We start from the raw sequence: 24,725 nt of genomic DNA on the forward strand, positions 1-24,725 counted from the left end.
CAACAGCAGGGGGGGGGGGGGGAATAATCCCTTTTACTAAATAAGAAAGTAGACATTTTCTCAGCGGTAAAAAACACGCCAGTGTATTCTGCACATTTATTTCAGGTGGTACTTTACCGGCTTTGCCAAGTTCCAGTAGAAAAGATTCGGGGTCGAACGGCGGGTCTGGGGAATCAGAAGTGGCTGCGATGCTGAGAAAACTTTATCTGACCTTGGAAAGTATCGAAGGTCACTTACAGTTTACATGTGAATAAAAGGATTAAACAAAGAGATGAACAAACAGATCCTGTGTAGAAACTTAAAAGTAATACTTGTGCTAAAAACACATGCCATGCAATTCCCAGCAGGTTTTATTGGTCACATAAGTTTCTCTCTTGGGGTTTTATTTCTTTTTCTCCTCGTCCTTCTTGGTGTCCGGTTTAGAACCTGTCTGCGAGCCCAGAGATCCCATGGCGTTTCGGATGGTCTCGTTGTTGGGGTCGACTCCGGGGAGGTTCTCCAGGACGCTCTGGAGGAACTCTGGATCCTGCATGACATCGTAGTCCTCTTCATCCTGGACGAAAGTGAAAGCGTGGGCATTTTCACAACAGCAGCGCCGCCAATGCGGGCATTTGAACTCTCTCTTTTTCTTCTTTTTTGTAAAATGTAAAAATATATCCCACATTTCCTGAAACGCTTCATGATACCAAACATGTTTGCAAGCGGGTCACACATGCGATCATAGTGTTGAATGCAAAACACCAAGAATAATAAGCCTGTGTGTAGCACCGGAGGGGCCGCTTGGAAGCTTCTGAATGCATTTCTGGGTTTGGTATTCTAGAAATCAAGAACCGGGAGGATTCTGCTCCTAACACTTTGTCGTCTTTGCGATGAAAGAACGTGATCTTCGGCACTCCTCGACCCAAACACTCTCAATGTTGTTGGATCAAATTATGAATGAATTAGAGTCACCACAGTTGAATGTGTGGTTTCAGAGATGCTGAAACACCACAGTCATACTGCTGCTTCTATTCCTTGGTTAGTTGAAAGGAAACAGCTTTTGGGGCCACGTGGATCCCCTGACAGACCATGAATGCTTTTGCAAAGATCAGCTTGGCTGTGACAAATTGGAACGAGCGCTCGGCTTTTCTGGAATCCATATTTCGTAGATCATCCAAAGGCCGACGCATACAACAGGTCAGGAGCTAAACTAGGATTGCCAGACAGTGAAAATAGAACAAGAGCGAGCGTTTCAAACAATTTGCCTTCTGTTTGAACTTTTCATAACTGATAGCGGGTCACTGCTAATGCATTAGCATTTTGCTGTAAATATGTTTATTTTGGCTGAAGCGGACAGGTTTGGGGAGCCATATATTCCATAGTGAGATTTTTCAAATGTGGCATATTTAATTTGAGGGAGGACTCTTTTACCTTGGCTTCGCTGGAGTCTATATCAGCTCCGGTGTCCATGTCCTCGGCTCCGAACTCTGATGGAGAAGAACAGCACATCTGTCATCTGACAAGGAAAAATGGCGCTGACCAATTCCGGTTGTTTTTTCAACTCTGGCTTCCTCCGGGGGTCATTTGACTGAATACCTTTTAGAGCTACTAAACAGTAATATCCATGGTTTTGGTCAAGTCTATTTACCATGGAAAAAAACTCAATGGTCATTAAAAGCAAACCGGGTCCACTCCTGATTTTAGGCTTGTAAACAGCCGAGGTAGAGCCGTCACCTTGAGAATGTTACCTGTCCTCTGTGGTCGTGCTGACCCCTGGGCATGAAACCACACCCTTATTCCACTCCAGAGATATTATTTCCAAACTCATTTTTGCCCAAACCTTTCCTTCTGCAGCCGAACATCCGCAGACCCCTGAAGGGAGCAGCCCAAAGAAGAGGACACCGAATCTCTGTGTGAAAACAGAACTTCTACCTCTTGCTGTTGTCATTGTGTTTATCTATCGAGTCGGACTTGATTTTAAGGGAGCGTGTGGCAAATACTGTTCACTGTGTTTGCAACCTTTTGGAACCCGCGAATAAAAGCATTGCATCGGTCCCGCTGTCCTCATCGCGATATTTAAAAGGCACTGCGGGGGGACGTGTCGATGTGACACGCTCTAGATGTAGTTAGATGTTCAAGGTGTTTAACCTGCTCCTGATCCCTGCATGGACATCTGCAGGGCATAGGCGATCTGTTCGTCCTCCGTCATGCGGCTGATGTCTGGTATGGCGGGTGCTGCTGAGTCCGTGTGGGGGACCGACATCTTCAGCAACGCGTCGTCCGACTCTGCAGCACAAGGATATGAAAACCACTCATCTGCGGTCAACGGTTACAGGAGGGGGAAGCAGCTTGTCCTATCTCTCACCATCGGCAGCAGGGGAGGCGATGCCGGCCTCGGCGGCGGATGCGACGGCAGCTCTGCGAGCCTCGTCCTCCTGTCGTTGCCTCTGCTCCTCCATAGAAACCCGCAGAGCCTGGAGAAGGTCAGAGAATCCGGAGCGTTACAAACCATGACCTCAGGCAAAGCTGGAGGAGTCATGATTCACTGCCACGCATAGTAGAACAGCGTGTGCACAGACTGAATTTTTTCTTCAAATGAAGAAACATTCAGACTTTGCTTTTCATGTGACTGGACAGAAGGTTGGGGGATGTTTTTTTACAAAACACTCCTGGTAGGGACACCAAGTAAACGGCGACCAAATGCAAGAAAGTCTTCAAGAGTACACGCTGCCTCGGGTTACATCTGCTAAACCCCGGTATGTCCAGCTGACTGTTTTTAGCAAAAACAGTCTGTTTCCTGTTGAGCTCCACTACTTCTGTGTGTGAGGGTGAGAAGGAATTTAACTGAGTTTTCATGTTGGGTCAAGGCATTAATGGTTGTCAGAAAAGGTCTAAATTGTATGAGCGTGCGATTATATTTTGAAATGTTTGTGTCATGACATGTTTTGTTCGGAGCCGTTGTTTAGAACGTGTCAAGAGCCTTGACCGACCAACATGTCGATCAAACTCTTCGTCCTGCCGTCTTACCAATGCCAGCTCTGGGTCGGCGCTGGGATCCACGCCAAACTCAAAGTCGCTGGCCCCGAGGCCTAACACGGCCCCCCCTTCTCCGGCCAGGATGGGCGAGGACAGCAGGGCATCGGCCAGACTGGGCCCCGGGGGCACGGTGACCAGATGGGAGCCTGCGCCCTCTTTCCCATTCAGCGTGTTGATGAAAGCCGTCAGCTTCTCGGTGTTCGTTTCCTGTGACATCAGAACACGCAGACATTGTCAACCTCCAGGAATAGGTGTGCCAGTTGGTCGAGAGGAACGCTAGGGGGAAAAGTACCTCCTCGCCAAAGTTTATGACGTCCACGTTGACTTTTTCTTTCTTCAGCCGCTTGGCCATTTTGACCAGCTATGGAAAAAAAAAATACACGCCGGCATTAACACTCTGAATTAAAAGCATCAAATGTTCTTGTTTGAGTAAATCAAAAGCCAGCAAAGGAACACAATTAATCCAATAAATCACGCAAAACACAAAGATCTCTCACGGGACTCAGCTCACCTCTTTTTCATTGTCTTCCACTGGACTGCCGACAAACGCAATGATTCGCATCTTGTGGTTTTTGCCTTGTCTGTGTTTCAGAGCCAGCTGCAATGGGAATAAACGTCAAAGGATATTTTTGCATTCATCCAAAATGTCTCTTCACGTCTCCTCATTTGAACAGTGGAAATATCAGCCTGGAGCTTTGTAAAACAATCCTAGACAACATTAACAAAGCACCCCATTTATTGAAAATTAAAGACACCTGTCCTTCAAAAACCCCATCCTTGCATCGGGGGAGGAAAAAAAAAAAGAATCCTCACATGTGCCACCCTGATGCCTGTGCAGAAGCTGATGTTTCCACGAGGCTGCACTGCATGTAACTTGGACAGTATCCTCCCGGTGTCTGGGGTCAGTGTGGTTAGCACCTCGCAGTTGCTGCACGGGCACATAGCGCTCATGTCAGAACACGGTTACATTTCAAATACCAACGCAGGAACCGTATAACGCGCCGCCGTCTTACTTTGCCATGGTGATGAGTCCCACATTGTTTTCAGGGTTACTGCGAGTCTTGGAGTGACAAACAATGTTAACGGCGTCCTGCTGTGCCTGCAGTCTGGTGGGCAAAAAGTCTCCATTGCGCATGTACTCACTATTGTCCACACTGGAAGAAAAAAATAAAAACAGAACACAAAACACTGATTCATATTCAAATATTAATTCAAAAATACTGGTAATATGGATGATTGAATATGTTAATTTAGTGGGGGATCAGATATTAACAAATTGTTAAAATTTGTAAGTATTTGGATTATCCAAGAAATTAAATTTTCGGGGCTACAGCTCCTTCAACATAAAACACACAGCAATGCATAGACTAATATAATGATATTCTTAAATCACAACCCCTAGTTTAATACCCTAAAAACCCTTTGCACTTTTTGTAAGTAGCTTTGGATAAAAGTGTCTGCCAAATGACTGTAGTGTAATGTAATGTAATAGTTATTTGAAACCTGGGGACTTTCTGTCTTATCTTGTGTGACATTGTAATGATCTCTAAGGGATGTGTGTTCGTGATGTGCAGGGGACGGAGGAATCGAGCTCTGGCTGAGGCCCTGGGTTAAAGTCATGACAGTGCCCGTTCTAGTTAAGCCTGTAATTGTTTATTGTAAATAAAGCAGTCTTGTTCAGAAGGCAAAATGTCTAGTGTTTGTGTGATTCTACCAACGTTACAATATTTGTGCAAATAAAACAAGCCGCCTTCTGGTGGTATCTATTCTTCTAAACACTAATTGTAAATTCAACCCCAACAGAATTTAATGATTCAATATACCTTAAGTGTATTGTAATATTGTAAACTTAATCAACCTATGCCAAATTGTGAAGATATCTAGAACCATGTTTGTTGCATGTAGGACCTACTGTTGCTGCGGTATTATTTCCTGCAAGGAGTTAATGAAGTGCTTATCTTTCTGTTATATACAACATTCTGAGTTCAAGCTAAACCATTAGCTCTGTAGCTGATAATTGCTTTGTAAATTTTTTGCTTCTCGGAAAGAAAATACAATCGTATACGAAAAGAAAACACACAAAAACTACACGAAATGTACCACCATAAATAGCTAGCTTAATGACATCGATATAATGTGGGGCTACAAGCTGTCATTGTCTTGACAGTAGCATCAATAGCTAGCTCATGCTAACGCGTTGATGGGATGTCAGGTTTACACGACGTGAGGCACCGCACTTTTAAAAGACCAATTTTGTAGTGTTCTTGAAATTCCACTTCCCTTATAAATAGTGATCAGAGTATCGGCTGAGCGACAACATCTAAAAATCGTTTGCAATAAAGCCCTGCTAACGTTAGCTAAGAGCTTAGCATCCGGGGACGTTACAGTGACTCAGGAAATAACTCGAGCGGTTTCTTCCCAACAAAAGAACAGATACGGAAACGTGAAATAATTCTGTTCAAAACAGAGATTAAAGTATATCATAACGCCCTGTTGACCGCGTCAAAAAGGCTTTAAAATACAGACTTTGAATGTATTATTAAATCCTTACCAGACCATAGTACTTTCAAGCACCATCTTGAAGTCTCCGGTTTTCTACGTCATCATGGGGGCTGATGGGTAATGGTGTTTTTAAGGAAACCAGACGTAAACATGTAGTTCGCTTGGCGGCCGCTAGGGGGAAAGTTATCATTTATTTATATTTATTGTTTATTTATAAGACACTTATTCATTAATTGCGGCAGTAGTGCTATCAACCCGCAAGTAGTTTTTAAATACTACATACAAACCTCTCGTCAACAGGCGAGCAGGCACACTGGTTTTATCTCTTACACCAGAAGTTGCAAAAATCGAAAAAAATAAAGTGAAATAAAATGTGACTATTCCATGTGTAGGATATAATGCCATGGTTCAGCTGTGGAAAAGAATTCCACATTTCAGTCTGCACAGATCAATCAGTGTTGCCAAGGACAGATCCCTGCTTGATTTGTTATTTTCTAAACCACATTTTAACAACATATATGGAGAGGCAGTTTCGTCCTAAAAGGATACATAGAGAACTTCTTTGCATTCAGACTACGAAATGAGTGACTGCCATGCAGTTACGCCTTCCATCTTGATGCTTCGACTGGTGTCTCCTAACATGTTCTGATTCTCCTCATATCTCATCATGGACTCCAGGCTCCTCGTCCTCTGCAGAGCATCTCAAAGCCTGCAGAGTGAGACGTTGTGAGCGGGATGGCTGCCCAGAGACTTCCCAGCGGTGATGCAGATAAAAAGTCTTGCCTTCCATCTTCTTTCAAAAGAATATCTGACCAGAACTCAGGACACAAGTATTTCTTACAGGTTGTGAATTTTGCAGGTGCTCCCTTCTCCCTAGAAGCCTACCAGGACGTCTTTGCACCACTGCCCTCGTTGACAACATCCACGGCAGCGGCAAGGCGTTGAAATAATCCACGCATCAAGACAGAAAACAGACTTAGAAAATATGTTTAATTCTTTAAAACCAGACATGAAAACATCACCACCACATAACTGAAACATGGCAGGAGGAACAGGCAGCACAAATCGCATGGAAAGGCATTTCAGTGACTCCTATTTACATATGAACATCTTATACACAGTAAAAATATAGTAATTGAAGCATATAGGACAACCAGCAACATTGGCTCGAGTGAAACATTCACGTAGAAAAAAAAAAAAGCACGGGAGGTTTTAACAACCCAGAGTCTCGTTGGAGAGAATGTCTACCATATCACATGATGATAACATGATGAAAAATAGTGGAGTTGTAAAATTCTCCTCCCCCCAGTCATAGTCCAAAAATGTCAGACATCCTTCTGTCAGTATACGTACAATCATCTAAGATACATAACATCTTCTCATATCAGCCTACAGCAAAAAAAAAAAAAAAAAAAAAAACATAAATAAATATACTTCTTAGAACTGATCGGTGGCAGATTGTGGTTTCTATTGCATTTTCTTCAAAAATATTGTAACGTCTTCATTGAAGCAGCCAAGAAGATTGTCTGGCCTGCGCTGCGGTGGATTCCAACGCCTCCTGCCGTTGCACCGCAGCCACCCGCCAAAACAGACCTAAACGCGGGTCGAGCTGCGAGAGCGGTGAAATATTCCATTGAAATCCAGCTATTTCTCCAGATTTTTCAGTCCTGAAAAGTGTGAGCGTCAGGAGTGCTTTCCTTCGCCGTCGATCTTAAGAGACCAACGGAGCGCAGCTTCTAAACCGATCTGTGTGGTAGAATACCTGGAAGGAGAAGGTAATCCCTGCACGGCAGAAGGTGTTAAGGGGAGTAAAAGGAACTTGGGTTTGCCAGGAATGTGGTGACAAATCTTTAAATTAGGACACTACTGGATGAAGAAAAACAAACAGGCCAGAGGATAACTTTTAGAGGGATTGTGTGTGTGTTACAGCTTATTAGACATCAAACTATTACGCAAATTTAAAAAAAAAAAAAAATCTGGTTTAATAATGGATCCTTAAAACACAGATCAAACCTGTGTTACCACCACGTCTGTTCCCCTCTTTGGTGCCATGGCTAAAATCAACGACAACAAAAAAACTAAGTAAACGAACAAAAAACTCAGTCCTAAATCCACAACTGTGCATTGATGAAAATGACTAACTTCTCCGGTAAGTATTCACAACCTCCTCCCTCAGCTGCATAAACACACGGGCCCGGGTTAGTAGGACAAAAACAAACAAAAGTGAGGTTATGAGGTGAGATCTTCAAGATCTGTCTCCAGTCACTTAGTAGTAAATTAGTGTCTCCTCCATAGAATCTAGTCTGCAAGCAAAAGTGTAATTCTGAATTAGACTACAACAAACCAAAAAAAAAAAAAAAAAAAAAAAAAAGACACACTCAACAATATTGGTCCAGGAGCGAAGTGGGCGTGTCATTTCTGTACCCAGCAGAAATGGGCAACGAGAGCCGGCGTCCGTCCGTCTCCTGAGGTGGAGACGATGGGCGCGTCGAACAGGACCAGTGTGCAGGATTGAGGCTGGACTGCTGCGTACTCAAATACCAGGCTGTGCTGAGAATCCACTAAAGCAGCGCTTCTCAACCGGTGGAACATCACCCAGGAGACGGCTATCCACCCCTGGTTCATAAGTGTGTGTGTGTGTGTGTGTGTGTGGGCGAGGGGGGGCTATGTCCACAGACTTACTAGTGTTGTGCTTTTACTGATGTCGGCACAGGGTTGCTATGGTTGCAGCAGCACCTGTGGCCCACCAACAATGAAGTAACAGTAGGTAGAAGTTGTTCTAGCAGTTGTAAACATGGTGAAACCCAAGAAGCATGGGTTATAATCACATCAGAAATGGAGAATCTCAGAGTGTTTGTACTTCGCAGGTCTAAAGAACAGCTGATCTAAGGTCCTCTGACATGCTGTGAGCAGGATATTCTGGGAAACCCCCGCATGTGACGGAGGCCTGAGCTCCGACAACGTGAACCCGGGTTCATTAACACAACTGCCATGATTCTACCAGTCTGAGTCATTACAAAAAAAATACTATATCATAATAGTAGCAGGTAGTAACATTCCTGACGTGCAAGTGACGTGACGTGGAAAACCCTCAGTGACTATTAGTCTGAAGAACCCCGGCGTCCCTTAGAGGAAGAGCAAAAGCCATTTCTTTAAAGGTCATTGAACGCAACTCTCTTGTACTGACATTTAGTATTGACCGCGAAGCTCTTTGTCATCCTGTAAGTCCTACAGGAACATACTCCGGTGAGGACAAGCATCATCTTTTTCTGTTTGAGTTGATGAGTATCGGCTCTGGCTGAGCACTAAAGCTCCACCCTTCTTCTAATATGAACGTGTAAACCTGGAACAGGAGCGGGCTGGACCTTCAGCTTGAACCTCAGCAGGTTTGGTTTTGGAAAAGAAAAAAAAAAAAAACACTACACAAAATATTATTGCGGTAAGAGTCATAAAAGTATTTCTTTTACAATGCTTTAATTGAAATAAAATAACACTGAATGTAAACTTGATACTAGCAAAGAAAAACTAGCTTATTTTTGGGCTTGCAGAGGTCTGGGACTAAGACACTCGGCTAACTCTTATCAACACTACTCACCTCAAAAATAAAGACCATAAATTCATGGAGCTAATATTTCATTTGCAACAGTTTTCCTTTTTTAAAAACAGTTTTGCTTTTTGCAGAGAAGGAATTCCATAAACCTTTCTATCAGCATCTTCATTTTCAGTTGTTTTGAGTCTTTTTAGCACCTTGGAGTTAGCTTAGTCTTCCTGGTAGGGAGGCAGCTGAAGGCACGTTTCCAGGCTTTTGTAACAGTTAATCCTTCTTCAAATGTAAGATTACAGCAAACAGCTTCATTTGCTTGTGTCTGCAAAGGTTAGCAATACTAAGAATAATAATGATAATAATAATAATAAAACGGGCTGTGTAGCAGGGTACAAAACAGGCTAGCATTAAAGATTTCCAGGTGACGCCTGCTGCTTTTACTGATCTTAGCAGTTGGACGACCACAGGCTTTAATAGCGGAGTGTTTAATGCCAGGCTTCGTGTCATTGGGAAGGTGGACGCTTCCTGCAGCAGCATGTTGGCTGTAACATTCTACCTCCTTTAAACATGATTATTTAAAATAATCCCTTCAGACTAAATAGCCCCGGTGAGCTAATAATGTAAACGTGACATTAAGAGAAGTTTAATCTACCGGCAGCTCCGTGATGAATCACAATTGCTGTGGTGTGAAGACCGAAAGCAGGAGCCCGGCAGTACTAGTAACAACCTCCGTCCAGCAGCGTGGTTCAAAACTACACACTGGTCCTTTAACACTTGCAAACAGCCACAAGGGCTTGTGGGAGATTTAATAAACGCTTTAAAATACGTTAAAACCGTGACACGTATATGGCGAGATGGCAGTTTGATGGTTTCAGCTGTAGTGATAAGGCAAGATTCAAACAATAGCCTGTGAACATTTCGCGTTGTAGGTGGGGGGTGAAACATGTAAAAAGGCACAAACATGACAGCAGCTGCAGAGGGAAGTCAACGCCTCGCTGGCCGGCCGGCCGGGCCGCCGGCAGCTCTGCTCTCTGCGCTCAGCGCGTCAGCATTGTCACATCCGACGGGGACATTTTCAGGTGTGACGTGTTCTGCCATGTTAATAAGACACATTCTAGAGGAAATAACATACATTCAGCAGTGGCGAGATCTGGCCGGACCTTTGCAGCACCACTGAGGATTCCAGCAGAATGATTCATGAAGGGACACGCTGTCCGTCCCTCTGCCGTTTGTTTTTTTTTTTTTTTTTCTCCCGAAATCCAAATCACAGAACCAATACTCTATATCCACGAGCGGTGAAAAGAAGCTCCTTGGCGACTGCCGAGTCAGCAGAAGCCGGCGCGGACCCGAGCGACCGGAGATTCGTCGGCAGACGGGTTCTAATCTTCTGAGCCGTAGCATCGAGGGGAAAGCAAACCGGAGCGAGTCACGGATACGTATGATCACGCTCTCATGCTGAAGGAGAGCCAACTAGCCACTTCTCGCAGAATGCTAGCTACGCCCGTCGTGAGCTTTTAGGGATTTGTGTTCTCGTGGTGCTCCTGTGGGCTTTCTTTCAACATACGGGCTAACAATCAGCTTTGGATCATGTCACTGCAGCAGACACACACACGGTGAATATGGAGGGCGAGGAAGAAAACAACAAACAAACATGCCTTGTCCATGTGATGCCGCCGGAACTACTGAGGAGCTGCCAGCTCTGACCAAGAGCCCTTCCCCCGGGCGGTCGTGAAAAAGGGCCCTCGTGCAAGGCTTTGGGACAACCGTGGACAAATGTAGGCACACTGAGATGGTCCGAATGGCCGGAGAGCCGAGAGCCTACCGCACGCCGCCCCGCAAATCCCGCCGTCGCTTTTCCGCACCGTTACAAACTCTGCTGCAGTTCACCGCCTCGTCCGGCGCCCCCCCCCCTACGTGGAGTCGAGGTGGCTGGTCGATGTTCGGTCTTCATCATCACGTCACCTTCCCCCAGAAAACGCCTCGTCCTTAGATGGCACCGTGTCCGTTTTTACTGTAGGGAACACGCAGATCTCAGAGTTAAAACGCCGCTTCGACATCCACCACTGCAACTTTGAAGGACCCGCAGACAATGCCCGATGAAGGGTACAGGACCACTTAAAAACACTTTTCTTTCTTTTCCATCCGAGCCTTCAAACCTGGGGCTGTGGACTTACAAAGCAGATGTTGGTCTCCGGGATGATGTCAGAGAGAGAAACTGCGTCCTCAGACAGGTTGCCGGAATTGTCTCCGATCGCTTCTGCCCCCAGGCTGGAAGAGAGAAGGTTGTTATGGACGAAGTAGGACGGGCGGATCTGAGTGTTAGTATGCGCAGCGGCAGTACCTGTGGAAAGCACCCTGCTCGTGGTCTGTGTTTGCCGATTTGTGCACCTCCACCCCGACAGACCTGCCGGGAGAAGTCAGAGTTGGAGCGGATGGTTTTCCTTCTCAAAGTGAGAAGTCATGTGGGCGATGCTTTACCTCAGGGGAGGAGAGGTGGAGGCCACTCCTGTGCTGCCGAGAGAAGAGGTGGACAGGTTGGCCTCGCTGTCGGCGGGATTTTCGACCAGCGGGGGCGTCTTGGGAACAAGGTCCGGCCTGCCCGACTGCACGCCTAAACACGCGACCGACCAGAGAGGGTGAAAGGTTGTTCCGGAACATTCGGCGCATTCGGTGCTCGGGTTCTCACCGCTGTCCGGCTCCGAATCTGTGCTTTTGAAATGGCCGTGGTAGACCAGCCTCGAGTCCATGGCGGACTGTCCGCTCATATTGGAAAGCGGGATGGGGGCTCCCAGAGTGGGGGCTCTCCTCAGCCCTCCCTGACCTCCACCGCGGCTCTTCTTAGACGGGGATAGCTTTACTGGAGGACAGAAACGACGTCAATAAAATCCTATTTCCAGACTGGCCGCTCCAGTTCGGTCTACATTTGAGACGTTTACTCACGTGGAATCTTCCTGAACACAGTGCTGCACATGAACTGCTGGAAACGGTCCGCGTAGAAGCCTGGTCTGTGCACCGAGACCGTGTCCTACCGCGAAAAACAACAGGGTCGTCAGAAAGGGACCTTTGCAAAGAAAGGATAGCTGGGCAATGCGTGGCTCCAGTCGGTCACCCTGGAGGGACGGATTGGCGGGATGTCTTTTGTGGGCTAGGTGCTGCTTGGATGGGGTTTCTTTTCACTTTAAAATGATCTGGGGGAATTTCCATGTTAGCGGTGAACACGTGTGCCTGGCCTACTCACGTGGCGTGCAGAATGAAGAGTGGGCTTAACAGTAACAAAAATCCATCAGGTCAAACCTCAAGTTTTATTTTAAAACAATCAGCTTTGAAATTCAAAAGCATCGTTTCACAAGTGTGATATATAAGTATTGAAAGCCCAAGATATTAGCCTGACCGGCCCACCCACACAGCCCTGTGTGACGCTCAGGCATTGCCTGAATGTTTTCAGAAGTGTGTGTGTGTGTGTATGTGTGTGTGTGTGTGTGTGTGTGTGTGTGTGTGTGTGTGTGACAGCTCTCTCACCCCGTCATGTACGAGTGCCTTCCATGAGTGCTCCAACTTCTTGATGAATCTGGAGTTCGAAACAAAGGTTCAAGTTTTCTAAAGTTTTCATCAAGTAACATGAATTTGATGTTGATGTTTTCATAGTTATGTGAGACGAAGCGGACCTGTAGGACTGGAGGATGTCTATAATGCCGATGTAGATCAGTAACCGCTCCCCTTTGCTGTTCCGTGATGGAATGCCCCCCATGCTGAAGGCCGGAAGAAAAACAGCATTATGTCACAAAAGCCCAACAGAAGGGCAAAACAAATGTTCTGTCCGAGCGTGGAGACTCACTGGTCCTCGGAGTCCAGGGCTCCCTTCCCCCGAGCTTCCCCTTGGATGGACTCCATGGCAGTACAGTACAGACTTTTCTGGGCTTGAGGCCGGCGCTGATCTGGGGTCACCGCTCCCTCTGACCCCCCGCTGTCCCCGGAATAACCACCCACGCGCTCCCGCTCCCGACTGGCCTGGTCCATGTTGTGAATGCCCATCAGCAGACTGTAGTCCATGATCTTGAAACTCTGCAACAGCTGCGTGCAATAAAGACAAGGAAGGTGGCACTGGTGTCATCGCAGGGAGCTTCTTCTCTTCACTGATTTCACATGGAGACGGACAACTGGGTACGAAGGTAGGACACACTGAAGGTGGGCCTGATAAAGGGGCGACTTTGGAATCTGATGCTGATACCCATTTGGGGAAGGGGGAGAAACTGGACCGCCGACATGCCTGCTAGTTTGGTGAACATTTAAGGTCAACCAATAATGACGGGGTCATTGTCGGAGTTTGTAAACTTCCGTTGGCTGTAATAAACAACTGAGCCAGAGCGCCCTCCACAGGACAAACTGTGGAATGGCTCCATCTCAAAGTCACATGAGTTTTCCATCATTATGTGGTCGGCAGTAATACAATAAATGAGTGGCGTGTGTATTTCACATTTTAGCTGAGAACATTGTAAACTAACATGCTGGTCTGACCGTAATTTAGTGTTGTGGTTTAGATACATCGCGGGCCCACTGAAGAGGAAATTTCCACGGTTTAAAATGACGAAACCCCCTTTTGTCCATTCGATAGCAGCCGGTCCGATTGTGTTTGCGACGCCGACCGTTTCACTGAGGAAGCGAGGAAACGCTCATGAAGAAGGACTAAGAGGAATTAGCGGCCATGCAGCCTGCTCCATACATAGGGTACAGTTGGTCTTACATAACGTTTATGAAAGCCTGAAAGCCCCCTTTGTCTGAGCAATGCTAAACTCCTCCGGCCAGTTGCATCTCTGAAACGACAACATCCCTCAATGTAAACAAAGTTAGCAACGTCGCGCATTGGACCGTGACGACAGGCCAACGCATCCAGCTCTGAGCGCTGAACCACCTTGAGAAGTTCAAGTAGAAAGTGCCTGTTTCACTCATGATCGGGAGTCCTCTCTGCTCAGGAATTATTGTGGTTAATGCTGGCTGTCTTTGTCAGAGTACTTGGAAGTGGGCTATGATGGGTCAAAAACACTTTTTGGGTTCGGTACATACCTCGGTTTTGAGGTCTCTGTTCTTTATTACAGAGTATTGCTGTCTTTCCAAAAAAAAAAAAAAATGTCTCCAAACTACTAATAAGAATGGAAGGAGTACATGAAAATTGACTCTTCCTTCCCATCAATAAGGTATCCATAAAAGAATAGATTGTAGAACTTCAGTCTGGCTGCACTTGCCTTCCTCACGGTCTCCATCTGCCTAGAGATAACGGAGGAGATAACACTTTCTGTCTGAATACAAAGGAGAGGGAACATTAAACTCTCCTTCCAGCAGGGTTGGTAAAACGGGCAGATTTAGATTGAGAAGGTGTTTGGCTGCTTATCCTGCACCTCAGTGTCAGGTCATGCTGCCTGCATGATAATCAGGTTTCCACATCCTCTAGATCCAGGAGCATCTCCTCCACCGCTGTTTCTGCGTTTTGCACTGCAACCTTATAATTACACCTCTGCTCGCGATGCTAAAGTAGCTGACAGCCTGAGGACAACTCATTCTCACTGCGGATATTTGGGGCATCTGTGTTTTAACAGCAGCTCCGCAGACACCTGGAGCTCGCGGCGCTCTTTCTCTTCCCGTTTTTGGCCGCAGCTCAGGTGCGGGACTCACCAGGCAGTCTCTCTGTATAGTCTTGCACAGAGCATTGTAGTTGTCTGCCTCGAGCAGCAGGCCGTCGGGTAAGTCCTGGATGAAGTCGAGGTCCTTGTAGGTGGGGACGGCCTTTTCCCTTTCCTTGGGTGACGCCCGTCGCTTGTAGGTGGAGCCCTTCAGGTCGTATTTGAGGTGCATGGGGATGATCCGGGGCAGCAGGTTGTTCATCACGACGATTCGGATATTCTTGCCCCCTGCCTGAACGCAATACAGTCCGTAGAACTTGGGCAGCAGGGTGCGTTTGTTTTGGTTAATGTTCTGGAAAGGAGGAAGGAAGTAAATGTTGTGAAATATTGTGACTGCAGACTTGGCTGGAACACGAGTCCAGGTCACACTCGATGAAATACCAACGGCTCGTGCACCCTGCTCACCATGAAGTAGCCTGGAAGCAGCTTCTGGAGGAACTCCGCCTCCTTGTGCTGAACAGTCTTGATGATGAACTCGTCGTCACTGGAGACGTAGAAGAGTGACCCGCTGGCACCCGGGTTGGACAGCTCGATCAGCGGCTCGTTACACAGGGAGTACTAGAAGACAGACAAGTGTGTGAGTGTGTGTGTGTGTGTGTTAACACCACCTCCAAACAGGGTAACAGAGATTGGTTGTTTGTGCTGCTTTACGACACATTAAGCATTCAGGCTGTTATTAACATACAGGAGCTGAGAAGGACTTCATACTTCACTTTTTTACCATTATCTCCACTGCAGAAGGTTTTCCAGCTGAAGGAAACCCTGGGTATTTTATTATTTTCAATGTCCATCCTCATGGGGGGGGTTGTGTGGGATTGAGGAGGAAAAAAAAAAAAAGCGTACTTGTTGGCCGAAGGTTGTTTAAGAAAAAAACGTTCGTCAGTGACATCCTTTCCCTAAAGATGCAACTTTCCAGTGGACTAAGAAGAACCAACCATCACAAAAGGTTCAGGATGGGAGACGGATCAGACACATTCAACACTGCGAAGAGATGTTTTAAACTTTGAGGGGGTCGGGATAGAGGCCCACTCCTTCAAGGACAGGCAATCTCGCTCATCACCAAAGGACTACAAGGTCCAGAGCCTGCACACCCTGGTAAAACAAAGACCTGGCCTTCACCAGGTCCCACTTGTACATGCACCGTGTGTGGAAAACACAGCAGAAGGCGGAAAATGCAAAGCATCAGGAAAAACGGCTGTGCATGAACACAACAAAGGTGATGTGTGTATGTGTGTGTGTGAGACCTGTGATGACCTGAGGTCAACAGGCAGAGCTTTGACTCAACACTGCTCAGGTGGGGTCAGATCAATGAGGTGTTTTTTTTTGAAACCCTTTTCTTGAGATAGAGTGCTCACTTTATGTACTTTTGTCACTCTAAAGGTCACTAAAGCAACAAGTCTTATGCCGGAGGCTGGGGAGTAAAATACAAATATGCAATTCATAGGTCTTCCACAAAAAGCAGACCAAGTTCACTGCCGGTGCTGTTTCTTATTATTCCAGGAACGTGCACAAAAAGACACTGTCAGTAAGGACAATGTAAAAAATGAGAAAAGACCAAAAAAGCTGTCAAGAAACATGAGAAAGCAAAGCTACACCCAGGCTTAGCACACAAACGAACCACAACCACAGGAAGCTGGAGCCAGCGAGTTGAACGTGGAACTTTGTGCGCAGGGACTCAAATACAACAATAACTTCATAAAGCTTCAAACCAGTGAAGCGTTTAGGGAAAAAAACAAATAAAGGGGTAGTCACTACTGCCAAGACAAGCAGCGGTGTTTTGCTTTAGGTACTGACCAAGTAGTCATCCGGTCGAATGCCAAAAAGTTCTCTGAAGTAGCGGAAGGCAATGGGAGCGTAGGTCTTGAAGCGAAAGTCGCTGTAGTGATGAGCCGGAGTCAGGTTACTGCCCTCGCTGAAACACCAAACACAAAGGCACCAGAAACCACATGAACTCAAACACAAACAGCCACACATTTAAAACGCATCTACTCGGCTGTCGGCCGCCCCCTCCCGCAGACCTGGGGAAGAAGATGCTTTCGACCACCACAAAGTCCTGCATGAGAACGTCCCTCTCTGCCTTTTGGCTGAGGCTGCCAACGGTGTGAGTGATGCCCAGTTGGATGGCGCCCTTCAGGGCGGACGATGTTGTCTGCGGGGACAGGAAAAAACAGGACAAACTAAGGAACGGAACTAAATATGTTCTGTATATTTCCTGTGCATCGTGTATTTGCAAGTGTATTTGCAGTCCCTATGTCCTCTATTGTAAGTCGCTTTGGATAAAAGCGTCTGCCAAATGCAATGTAATGTAAATATGTCCACTTCTTAGATTTCTGCTGTTTCCCCAACCCACTCTGTGATGTCTGGAGACTGAACTACTACCCAGAAGTGAGCTACGCCGCTCAGAAGACGACGGCGTCGGAAGGAAGCAATGCAACTCAACCTTCGACTAATTAGCAGCTTCCATCTACATGCTACGTGTTATTTTGCTGTCATTAGTTTTGATCTCGTCATCTGGGGCATATTGTACCACCAGGAGCGACCTTTCAAAGTAATAAGAATCTAACACGGCACGTGTAAATACGCCGCAGTGTGTCTGCTGCTCAGTGGTGTCGGTGACCCCTCGACCCCTCCTCACCTTTTTGTAGGTGGTCTCTCCCGTGGTGGTCTCCACGCCCCGGTGTCCGATAGTCTTCTTCATGCTCTGGGTGGCGCCTGAGGAGCCGGGCATCTGAGGAGAGAGGGGTGGGAAGAGGCCGTTCAGGCACAGTCAAGAATGCTCCGAAGCGTCTTCTCTGTGGAGCGGCTGCAGGTGGGTGGAAGCCTGAGTGCCACATGACAAAACACACACCCGTCGCGTGTGTTTTCTGCTGTTGACCCCCACGAGCCTCAGGAGATGCAATATTGAGCAGGAGTCGGCCTTCTCAAAAGAAACCTGCCATATCCTGTGCGGCTAAAACTGCAGCCTGGTGTCTGCCAAGAATCATTTCCTGCCACGGGGTCCCGTGACACCATGAGAATGGTCATACAGCCTCAAAGGGCTGCCGGCTTAATAGAAATTCGGGGGAATGGTGATCTGAGACATTCATTTTTCAGGACAGTTCACAGAGAACAGGGGGGCAGCAGCTCAATTGAGTTTAGTCTTCTGACATCTTAAACAATGGCGAGTGTCATTTATAGTTTACCAGATCCAGACAGGGCCAACAGTTCTCCCTTGTGCTGTTCCGGTCAGAGCAGCACTCAGTGGACAAATTTGAATGCAAATTTGCGAAGCTCAGGCTGATTATACCAAAGTGTGCTCCTATGAGATTGTGACAAACTTTGTGACAAAAATACTTCCAAATACTTGAGATTGGACTTCTTGTGAGAATATGCCTGTCCCCTGGTTTCATTTAAAAACATTGACTTTCAACCGCCCCAGGTGATGACTGAAGCATGTTGGAAACCTGTTCTTTGCATGACTGGAACATTGACTTTACCCGGGGCTGTTGAAAAGAAAACTGAAGAAACTGAGTAAAGAATTCCTTACCTCTGGGGGGGGCACTTTTATGATGCCACTGGTCCCTGCAGAAAGAGGAGAAAATGGAAATGACAACTTGAAAGAAGTTATAGGGGAAAAAAAAAACACTTCACTTGCAGGGACTTGCAGAGATGTCAGGTCTGAGTGGCTGCTAGCATGGAAGAACTTGTTAGCGGCTACTAAACAAACCCTTTACCGGTTGACTGATGGGGACAATTTCACTTCTGGCTAATGACACGAGGACAATAATTAGCCATGGGCCGATTGTAGCCACGTTCGCCAGTTATCGCCTCCGATACCAGTAGCTCCACATAAAGTGGAGCTACTTCTCCCCTGAGCCGGCTGCTCCACATTCACCTGGTCCCCGAGGATGGCTCTACAACCATCGACTTCATCTAAAACCGCCGACTTCATCTAAAAAGTAGCTCACTCTGCAACAGCGTTCCTCAGGTCTTCAGTCATTTCTTACTGGTGTATCAATGTTTCGACTAAAGCTGTATCGGCTGACTGGCTCAGCCGCAAAGAGTAAAAAGTTCAAGCATATAGTTTTTATTAAGATTATTACAAGACATCTAAATCGGCTGGTGAAAAAGGCAGATGAGTCAAACGAGAGGAAGCTTTGACATGGTTTCCTTACATAAACTTGCTTTTAAACCTACTTTCTCACCCACTCCATGAGCACCTCCAGCTTGTAACCAATGGCAACGACTACTTCCATGCCGCAGTGCCACGGGTCAATATATAACAAAAGATGCTGGGGAGATTATATACACCTGTAGTAGCAATCCTGCAGGGAAATGCATTAAAAATGCATTGAAAGCTAGATTAAATGCAGAAAAGAAAAGGTGGGAGTGTCAGAAAATTGCACATGCATCTCCTGATGAACGGCGGGGACACACTACACACTGGTGAGGAAATCATGAGCATCATTGTGCCAACAATCCCTTGTGTTGTGTAGCTCCACACACTTTGTCCTCAGCAAACATGCAGTTTCCGTTCATACACACAGAAACAAACCCATGCGAGTACCTCGCTGAAATGCTCTCCTCCAGAACTGAGTCCTAATATCTGTGAAGCAGGACACGGTCAGCCTGAACAGCTTGTCAATGGATATTGGGCTTTGGAAAAAAGTTTCTGCTATGATAAATTGACAGATTTTGATTGGGAGCGCGCAGAGCTATTTTATGACATCCTGTCAAAGGGCACACGACTCCAGAACAGAATTAAGTGCAGGAAAGAATTGGGTTCATGAAAATGCATTTATAATTGACCAACTGTTCATAGCAGCTGAAAGTGAAACAAATAGGGATTCGAACTTCTTTAGAGGTCCCAGAACTTATTGATCTGATAGGTCATTAAAAAGTCCATATTCCACTGTAGTATAGAAAACATTCGTCCCATAGAGGGGAAATTTCAATTTGCTGGTTATAATAAATGTAACACACACATACGCACGTATTATATCTGTTGACTCTTATAGGATGATTCTTTTTTGATAATGACTCCTATTGCATTGTTCTCCGAATAATTAATGTCAATCATTCTCTCACCACTTTTAATGTAAAGATTTAGATTCTGTCAAATAACAGTAACTTTTGATTATGCTAAAAAAAAAAAAAAAAAAAAAAAAATCTTTACTCACATAATATCCCGATGGCCTTTTTTAAAATGTTTCTGCATTTAAAACAACACAGTGCAACACATGTTGCAGCAGATTTAGGATAGAAATTAGACTAACCCAATTACTCAACAAAGACCTGCAATATGCCAACCATCTGCTCCTCGCTGTATACTAAACAAGTGCACGCCAGCCTCGGTCACATGTAGCCTGCAGCCTCTGCACGGCAATATGGGACATGGACACTCTTAATATCATTTTCTGCCTGTGAAGAGTCCAAAAACATAATGTCTGCTGGCCTGATTAGGAAAGGAGGCTAATAAGGACTAGTGTGGAAACAGCATTATGTTACTGTCAGTCAACTGTCCGAGCGTGCGTGTGTGTGTGTGTGCGTGTGTGTGTGTGTGTGTGTGTATGTGTGCGCACGCGGACGCGTTTGACAGAACACTGTGTCTTGTGTTTGTAGGGTCTCGGCTCTCAGCCATGAGAGCGCTCTAAAGCCACTATTTTTAATTCTGTGATTCAGACTGGGCGGCTAACTGGAAGAGCAGCTCCTGCATGTCCTGGAAATACAGTGACACACACCTAAATGGATGAGTAACACAACATCAGCCCCTTGGTTTCTCCTGAGAAAATATGAAAACCACTGATCCCATATGTGTGTGTGTGTGTGTATCCACTAAAAATAAAAACAGTACTTTATCATTTTAAGAGGCAACCAGACGAGATATAACAGACACCAGGCTTTTCCTGTCAAAACAAAGTCCGCTGCTAGTAACGGTAACATCACATGTCAGTCGTAATCGATTACATTGACAAGTTTGAGGGCGATCCTTTCGCCTGTACAGCTGGAAGTCAAACACCAAATGTCCACCTCGGAGGAGCAACACGAACACAAACAAACGGAGGAAGAGGAAGGAGTCATTAGCAGCCGCGGGAGGAGAAATACCGTTACATCCACGGGACTGACAGGAGTTTAAAAACGACGTCCCGCCAACCGGCCGGATTATGAATCAATCCCCTGAATATCATCTCGCCGAACATTTATATTCCAGATTTAAGTGAACGCAACACCGGCTGCCGAATTACCGGCTTGACAACAAAACCCCACTTGAGCCAACGTGGTCGGGAGAAGTGAAAAAACTTTAAACAAAGACACATATATGTAAAAAAAAAAAAAAAAAAAAAAAGAGCACCTCGACATAGCAGAATAAATACTGTTTTGACTCCGTGATATGAACTACATCTGGTAACTAGGCAGCTAACTACACAAGCTAACACCGCCCGGTTCATTTGTTGGGCTGACCGCCTCGATGCTAGCCAACTAGCTAATCGGCTAATCCGGACAAGCTTCAACCCACAATCGCACCTCGTCGGTTTTGTTTCCCTTTTCATTCCCAGAAAACGTTAAAAAACAGTCTGAAGGTACTTTTTTCCCGAAAACAAACGACAGCGGTAGTGTCTGATAGATACCTGCCGGGGCTGTCAGTCCCGGGTCTGCTGTCCCAGCAGTCGCCATTACGATTTGAGCGTTCACATCAAAGACAGCGCCGACAGTTTTCAACTGTGGTGCTCACGTCGTCGAAGCGCCACAGCGCCCCTACTGGCCAGACGTGGTACTGCAGGTAATTTGGGCCGAGGGAACAACATGACGTCATTGTTTACATCACGTTAGATGATTTCCGGTGCTAGCGGAAATGCATGTCTTGGTAGTGTTTCCCAATTTGCTGACTCCTAAAAAAAAAGCTGACACTCATTTTTCTTTTTTTTACATTTTACATGCAGCACAGCCAGTGCTGCGCTCATACGCGCATGTAAATCACTGGACATTCAAACTGCACTCAATCTTGTACCTGCACTTTGTGAGTTGCACACCAAAAACACCCACTTTCACCTGTTTGATACAAAATGATTCATCCAACGCAAATAATGTGTCTTCGTACGTCTATCTGTGTGCTGCATGCAGTGATAGCCCGAACAGTCAAATACTCTTCCACTAGATGGCAAGAGGTAGTGAATGAACCTGTGTATCTACCTGCTGATGCTTAAACAGCTGCAGGTAGAGTAAATTGAGACTACACTTTCATTACAAAAGTTTTTGACATATTTATTTGGTGCTGTGCCGTGTGATTTTCTAACGTAAAATATGTGCCGTTGCTCAAAAAAGGTTGGAAAACACTATCTTAGAGAATGAATCTCTCTGTAGTAAGCAAGATGACAAACCAAAATCATACAAAATACAATTTTAAAAGACCTTTTAATCAAACTGTTGATGTGAAAGGTGGTGTTACAAAGCAGTATTTCTCATCATCTTGGTCGTGTACTGTGGATCAATATTGTGGGCTTTGTACGCGAGGAGACTAAACCACACAAGACAAAATTAAAACAGGTTTTAAAAGACCTTTAGGTGTTGTGATATGATCTTAACAATCCAAAAAAAAAAACACACACACACACACGTGACCTCCAGACAAGTGCATTACTAATTGCATAGTGTAAAGACCGGTCAGTAAAAATAGTGGTAAAGAGACTGTGAGAAGCTGAGATGTGGTCCAAGATTGAAGTTTCCGTCACTTTGACAAGCCTTGAAAGTGTGATTTTCTCTGGTTTCTGGAGAGACTTGAGGTCGACTCTGCGTCGAGGCTGACGCTTCCATCAGCAAAAGGCAACAGGCAGAGAGGGAGGGGGATTAGGGGATTAAGAGAGAGGACACCGCTTCTTCTTCTGCCGGAAGATTTTGATTGCCTTGGTGACAGCGTCCATTAGGATCTCGGAGATGCACGTCTGAGTCTCCTCTCCGACCACGCGGCAGCAGCGGCGGACAGCCGGGGGCGTGGTCTTCTTTTTCTTCAGCGAACACACCTGGCCCGACGTTTCCTTAATCTACCGGCGAGCCGTGAAGAAACGTAGGGGAAATTGGTAAAAAGTGGATTCATCGCATAGACGCCTCGCTCACGCCGGAGTCATCCAGTGGACTCACCTTCTGATCCATGCAGGCAGTCTGTTCTTCCAAAGGCAGGGGGCAGCAGTCGCTCAGAAAGCTCTTGAGAGGAAAACCAACTGGGAATCTGAAAGACACTCAGGACGTTTGAGATGTTTCAGCCTGTCTGGTGACCATCTGGAGATACTGGAGGAGGAGCGGCATTGAGAGCTCACTCACTTTTTCTTGATGATCTTGTGGACGTCGCAGATTCTGGTCAGAGCGGGCTCCTCGCTGGCTGAGGTCAGGTTGTAGTGAGGGTCAGGGGAGAGGTCATGGAAGCAGTCGTAGCGATCATCCGGAACGCCGGCTGAGCAGCACGAGAAGTCCGTCTTCTCTCCTTTCACGTTGCAAAACTTATCCAGCTCGTCCTGCCACTGAGGCGCAGACCAGAGGGCGAAAGCGTGAAGCGGCGGGCCGGGCGGACAGACGGAACTTCACCGGACCGCGTCATCGGTTTACCTTCTGCTCAGCACAGCTGAGGACGTTGTGCCTTTTTTTGCAGCACTGCTTGAGCTTCTTCTCCAAGCGGTTGACAGACTTCGCCTGCAGAGCCAGCACATCGTAGCCCTCAGCGGGCAGACACTTGGTGCTGTAAAGGGGCCGCGCCTTCTGGTCCCGACACAACGCCTCGATGGAGGCGCCAGAAGGTCGGCCGGGGGGAAAGTTGATGTCGACTTTTAAGGAACCCAGCGGCTTCTTCTCCTTTTTTCCCCGGGCCCTGCTGGCCTTGCCGAGCTTCGCCGTCCCCCTGCAAAGCGTGACGCATCAGACATGAGGCGTGGACGGCCCGCTTCCACACAATCACGTGACTCCACTCGGACCCCCTGTTCCCTTTAAAACTTTAAAACACTCACTCGGCTAAGCCTCGGCCCACAGGAAAACAAATCACGTGATCAGATACTGCGCATTTTTTTAAAGACGACAGGAAATTGCAGCGGAGGGGGAGGGGAGGAAGAGGAGGAGGAGGCCCTGCTGAGATGCTTTGGTAAACAAGTCTAAAATGCTGTTTACTTCCAAGTCGCTTCTACTGGTGGAAGAAACTAGAGAATAATGTGAGGCGACTGTCTATCCTTGCGAAAGGGAGCTTATTTTTGAGAACTTCCCGGAGGAGCTTCCTCCTGGGCCGCCCGCGAGACACCCCGCCGCGCGGCGGAGCATTCAAGGGACAAAGACTCCGGCTCCACTGTGGTATTGCGGGTTTGTTTATTTCCAGACAAACCCCGGCCTCGCCTGGATGGAAGATGTCATGCAAGATATCGTTCTGCTACTCTATAATCCACAGAGTGGACACGTAGGAGAAGCGAACCAAAGGGGATCTGGGTCTCCCCTTTGGTTCCCTTCACCCCCGGAGTGGACCGGAAGGTGGATCTGTTCACGTACGTCTGGCAGCTGCTGGGGTCGAAGGTGAAGGGCTCCTGCGAAGCCAGCGGCGGTAGAGGCAGCTCCTGCGTGGGCGCGTAGCCGGGATTGGGGGCGGCGCGGTCGAAGCACTTCAGCCTGGCGGCGCCGATGTGTTTGCAGCAGTGATAGAGACGGTCCTTCACCGACGAGTCCTCCTCGCAGAAGGTCCTCAGTGACTGCTCCCACTGCGGCACAGGAACCCAGACATCAGGAGGATTCAAACCGGCTAACCTTCACCCAGGACGAACCAGGAGGGGGGTTTGTTATGAGAAGGTCAGATGGAAAAGAGGTGGTTAGATGGAGGTGACAAGGTGAGATGGAGGTGAGGAGGTCAGGTGGAGGTGAGGAGGTTAGATGCGCCCCTGCTGCTGTCTCCTGTATGTTGTTGTTTTTCTCTCTGCTATCCCCATGGCAACATGACACCACAGCTGAATCTGTTTACCAAACAGCAGGCCTTGCTCGGTAGGGGG

General features: G+C 46.8%; 3 protein-coding genes across 4 annotated transcripts in view; all 3 read right to left on the reverse strand.

Moving 5' to 3' along the window:
- Nucleotides 1-82: 82 nt before the first annotated feature.
- On the reverse strand, nucleotides 83-5,631 carry LOC147229687 (26S proteasome non-ATPase regulatory subunit 4-like). The gene is made up of 10 exons (XM_086155276.1): nucleotides 5,567-5,631; nucleotides 4,029-4,169; nucleotides 3,829-3,943; nucleotides 3,527-3,613; nucleotides 3,308-3,376; nucleotides 3,007-3,222; nucleotides 2,345-2,453; nucleotides 2,128-2,265; nucleotides 1,411-1,466; nucleotides 83-553 (listed from the first exon to the last, which is right to left on the reverse strand). The coding sequence occupies exons 1-10, from the start codon at nucleotides 5,590-5,592 to the stop codon at nucleotides 383-385; spliced, it is 1,128 nt and encodes a 375-aa protein (XP_086011402.1). The 5' UTR covers nucleotides 5,593-5,631; the 3' UTR covers nucleotides 83-382.
- A 4,201-nt stretch (nucleotides 5,632-9,832) lies between these two features.
- On the reverse strand, nucleotides 9,833-21,403 carry LOC147229688 (phosphatidylinositol 4-phosphate 5-kinase type-1 alpha-like). Of its 2 annotated transcripts, XM_086155277.1 has the most exons (17): nucleotides 21,345-21,395; nucleotides 19,283-19,321; nucleotides 18,263-18,297; nucleotides 17,372-17,464; nucleotides 16,755-16,885; nucleotides 16,531-16,648; nucleotides 15,142-15,294; nucleotides 14,729-15,028; nucleotides 12,897-13,132; nucleotides 12,727-12,810; nucleotides 12,581-12,629; nucleotides 12,002-12,086; nucleotides 11,748-11,918; nucleotides 11,540-11,672; nucleotides 11,403-11,465; nucleotides 11,236-11,329; nucleotides 9,833-11,072 (listed from the first exon to the last, which is right to left on the reverse strand). In XM_086155277.1, the coding sequence occupies exons 1-17, from the start codon at nucleotides 21,388-21,390 to the stop codon at nucleotides 11,070-11,072; spliced, it is 1,833 nt and encodes a 610-aa protein (XP_086011403.1). In that variant the 5' UTR covers nucleotides 21,391-21,395; the 3' UTR covers nucleotides 9,833-11,069. The 2 variants fall into 2 exon arrangements, with proteins under 2 accessions (XP_086011403.1, XP_086011404.1); XM_086155278.1 differs by lacking the exon at nucleotides 19,283-19,321 and having other exon boundaries at nucleotides 21,345-21,403.
- Nucleotides 21,404-22,111: 708 nt separating this feature from the next.
- The window catches only part of ecm1b (extracellular matrix protein 1b), a 5,422-nt gene continuing 2,808 nt past the window's right edge, over nucleotides 22,112-24,725 (reverse strand). The window contains exons 7-11 of the mRNA XM_086155279.1: nucleotides 24,235-24,440; nucleotides 23,314-23,602; nucleotides 23,032-23,228; nucleotides 22,852-22,939; nucleotides 22,112-22,754 (exon numbers count right to left, since the gene is read on the reverse strand). Of these exons, the coding sequence (XP_086011405.1) occupies nucleotides 22,569-22,754; nucleotides 22,852-22,939; nucleotides 23,032-23,228; nucleotides 23,314-23,602; nucleotides 24,235-24,440 (966 nt within the window). The 3' untranslated portion in view covers nucleotides 22,112-22,568. The remainder of the gene's footprint in view (nucleotides 22,755-22,851; nucleotides 22,940-23,031; nucleotides 23,229-23,313; nucleotides 23,603-24,234; nucleotides 24,441-24,725) is intronic.

Source organism: Fistularia commersonii, chromosome 11 (genome assembly GCF_037954325.1).
Source record: "Fistularia commersonii isolate RoL2024-O1a breed Wild chromosome 11, RoL_Fcom_v1.0, whole genome shotgun sequence".
Classification (NCBI taxonomy): Eukaryota; Metazoa; Chordata; class Actinopteri; order Syngnathiformes; family Fistulariidae; genus Fistularia; species Fistularia commersonii.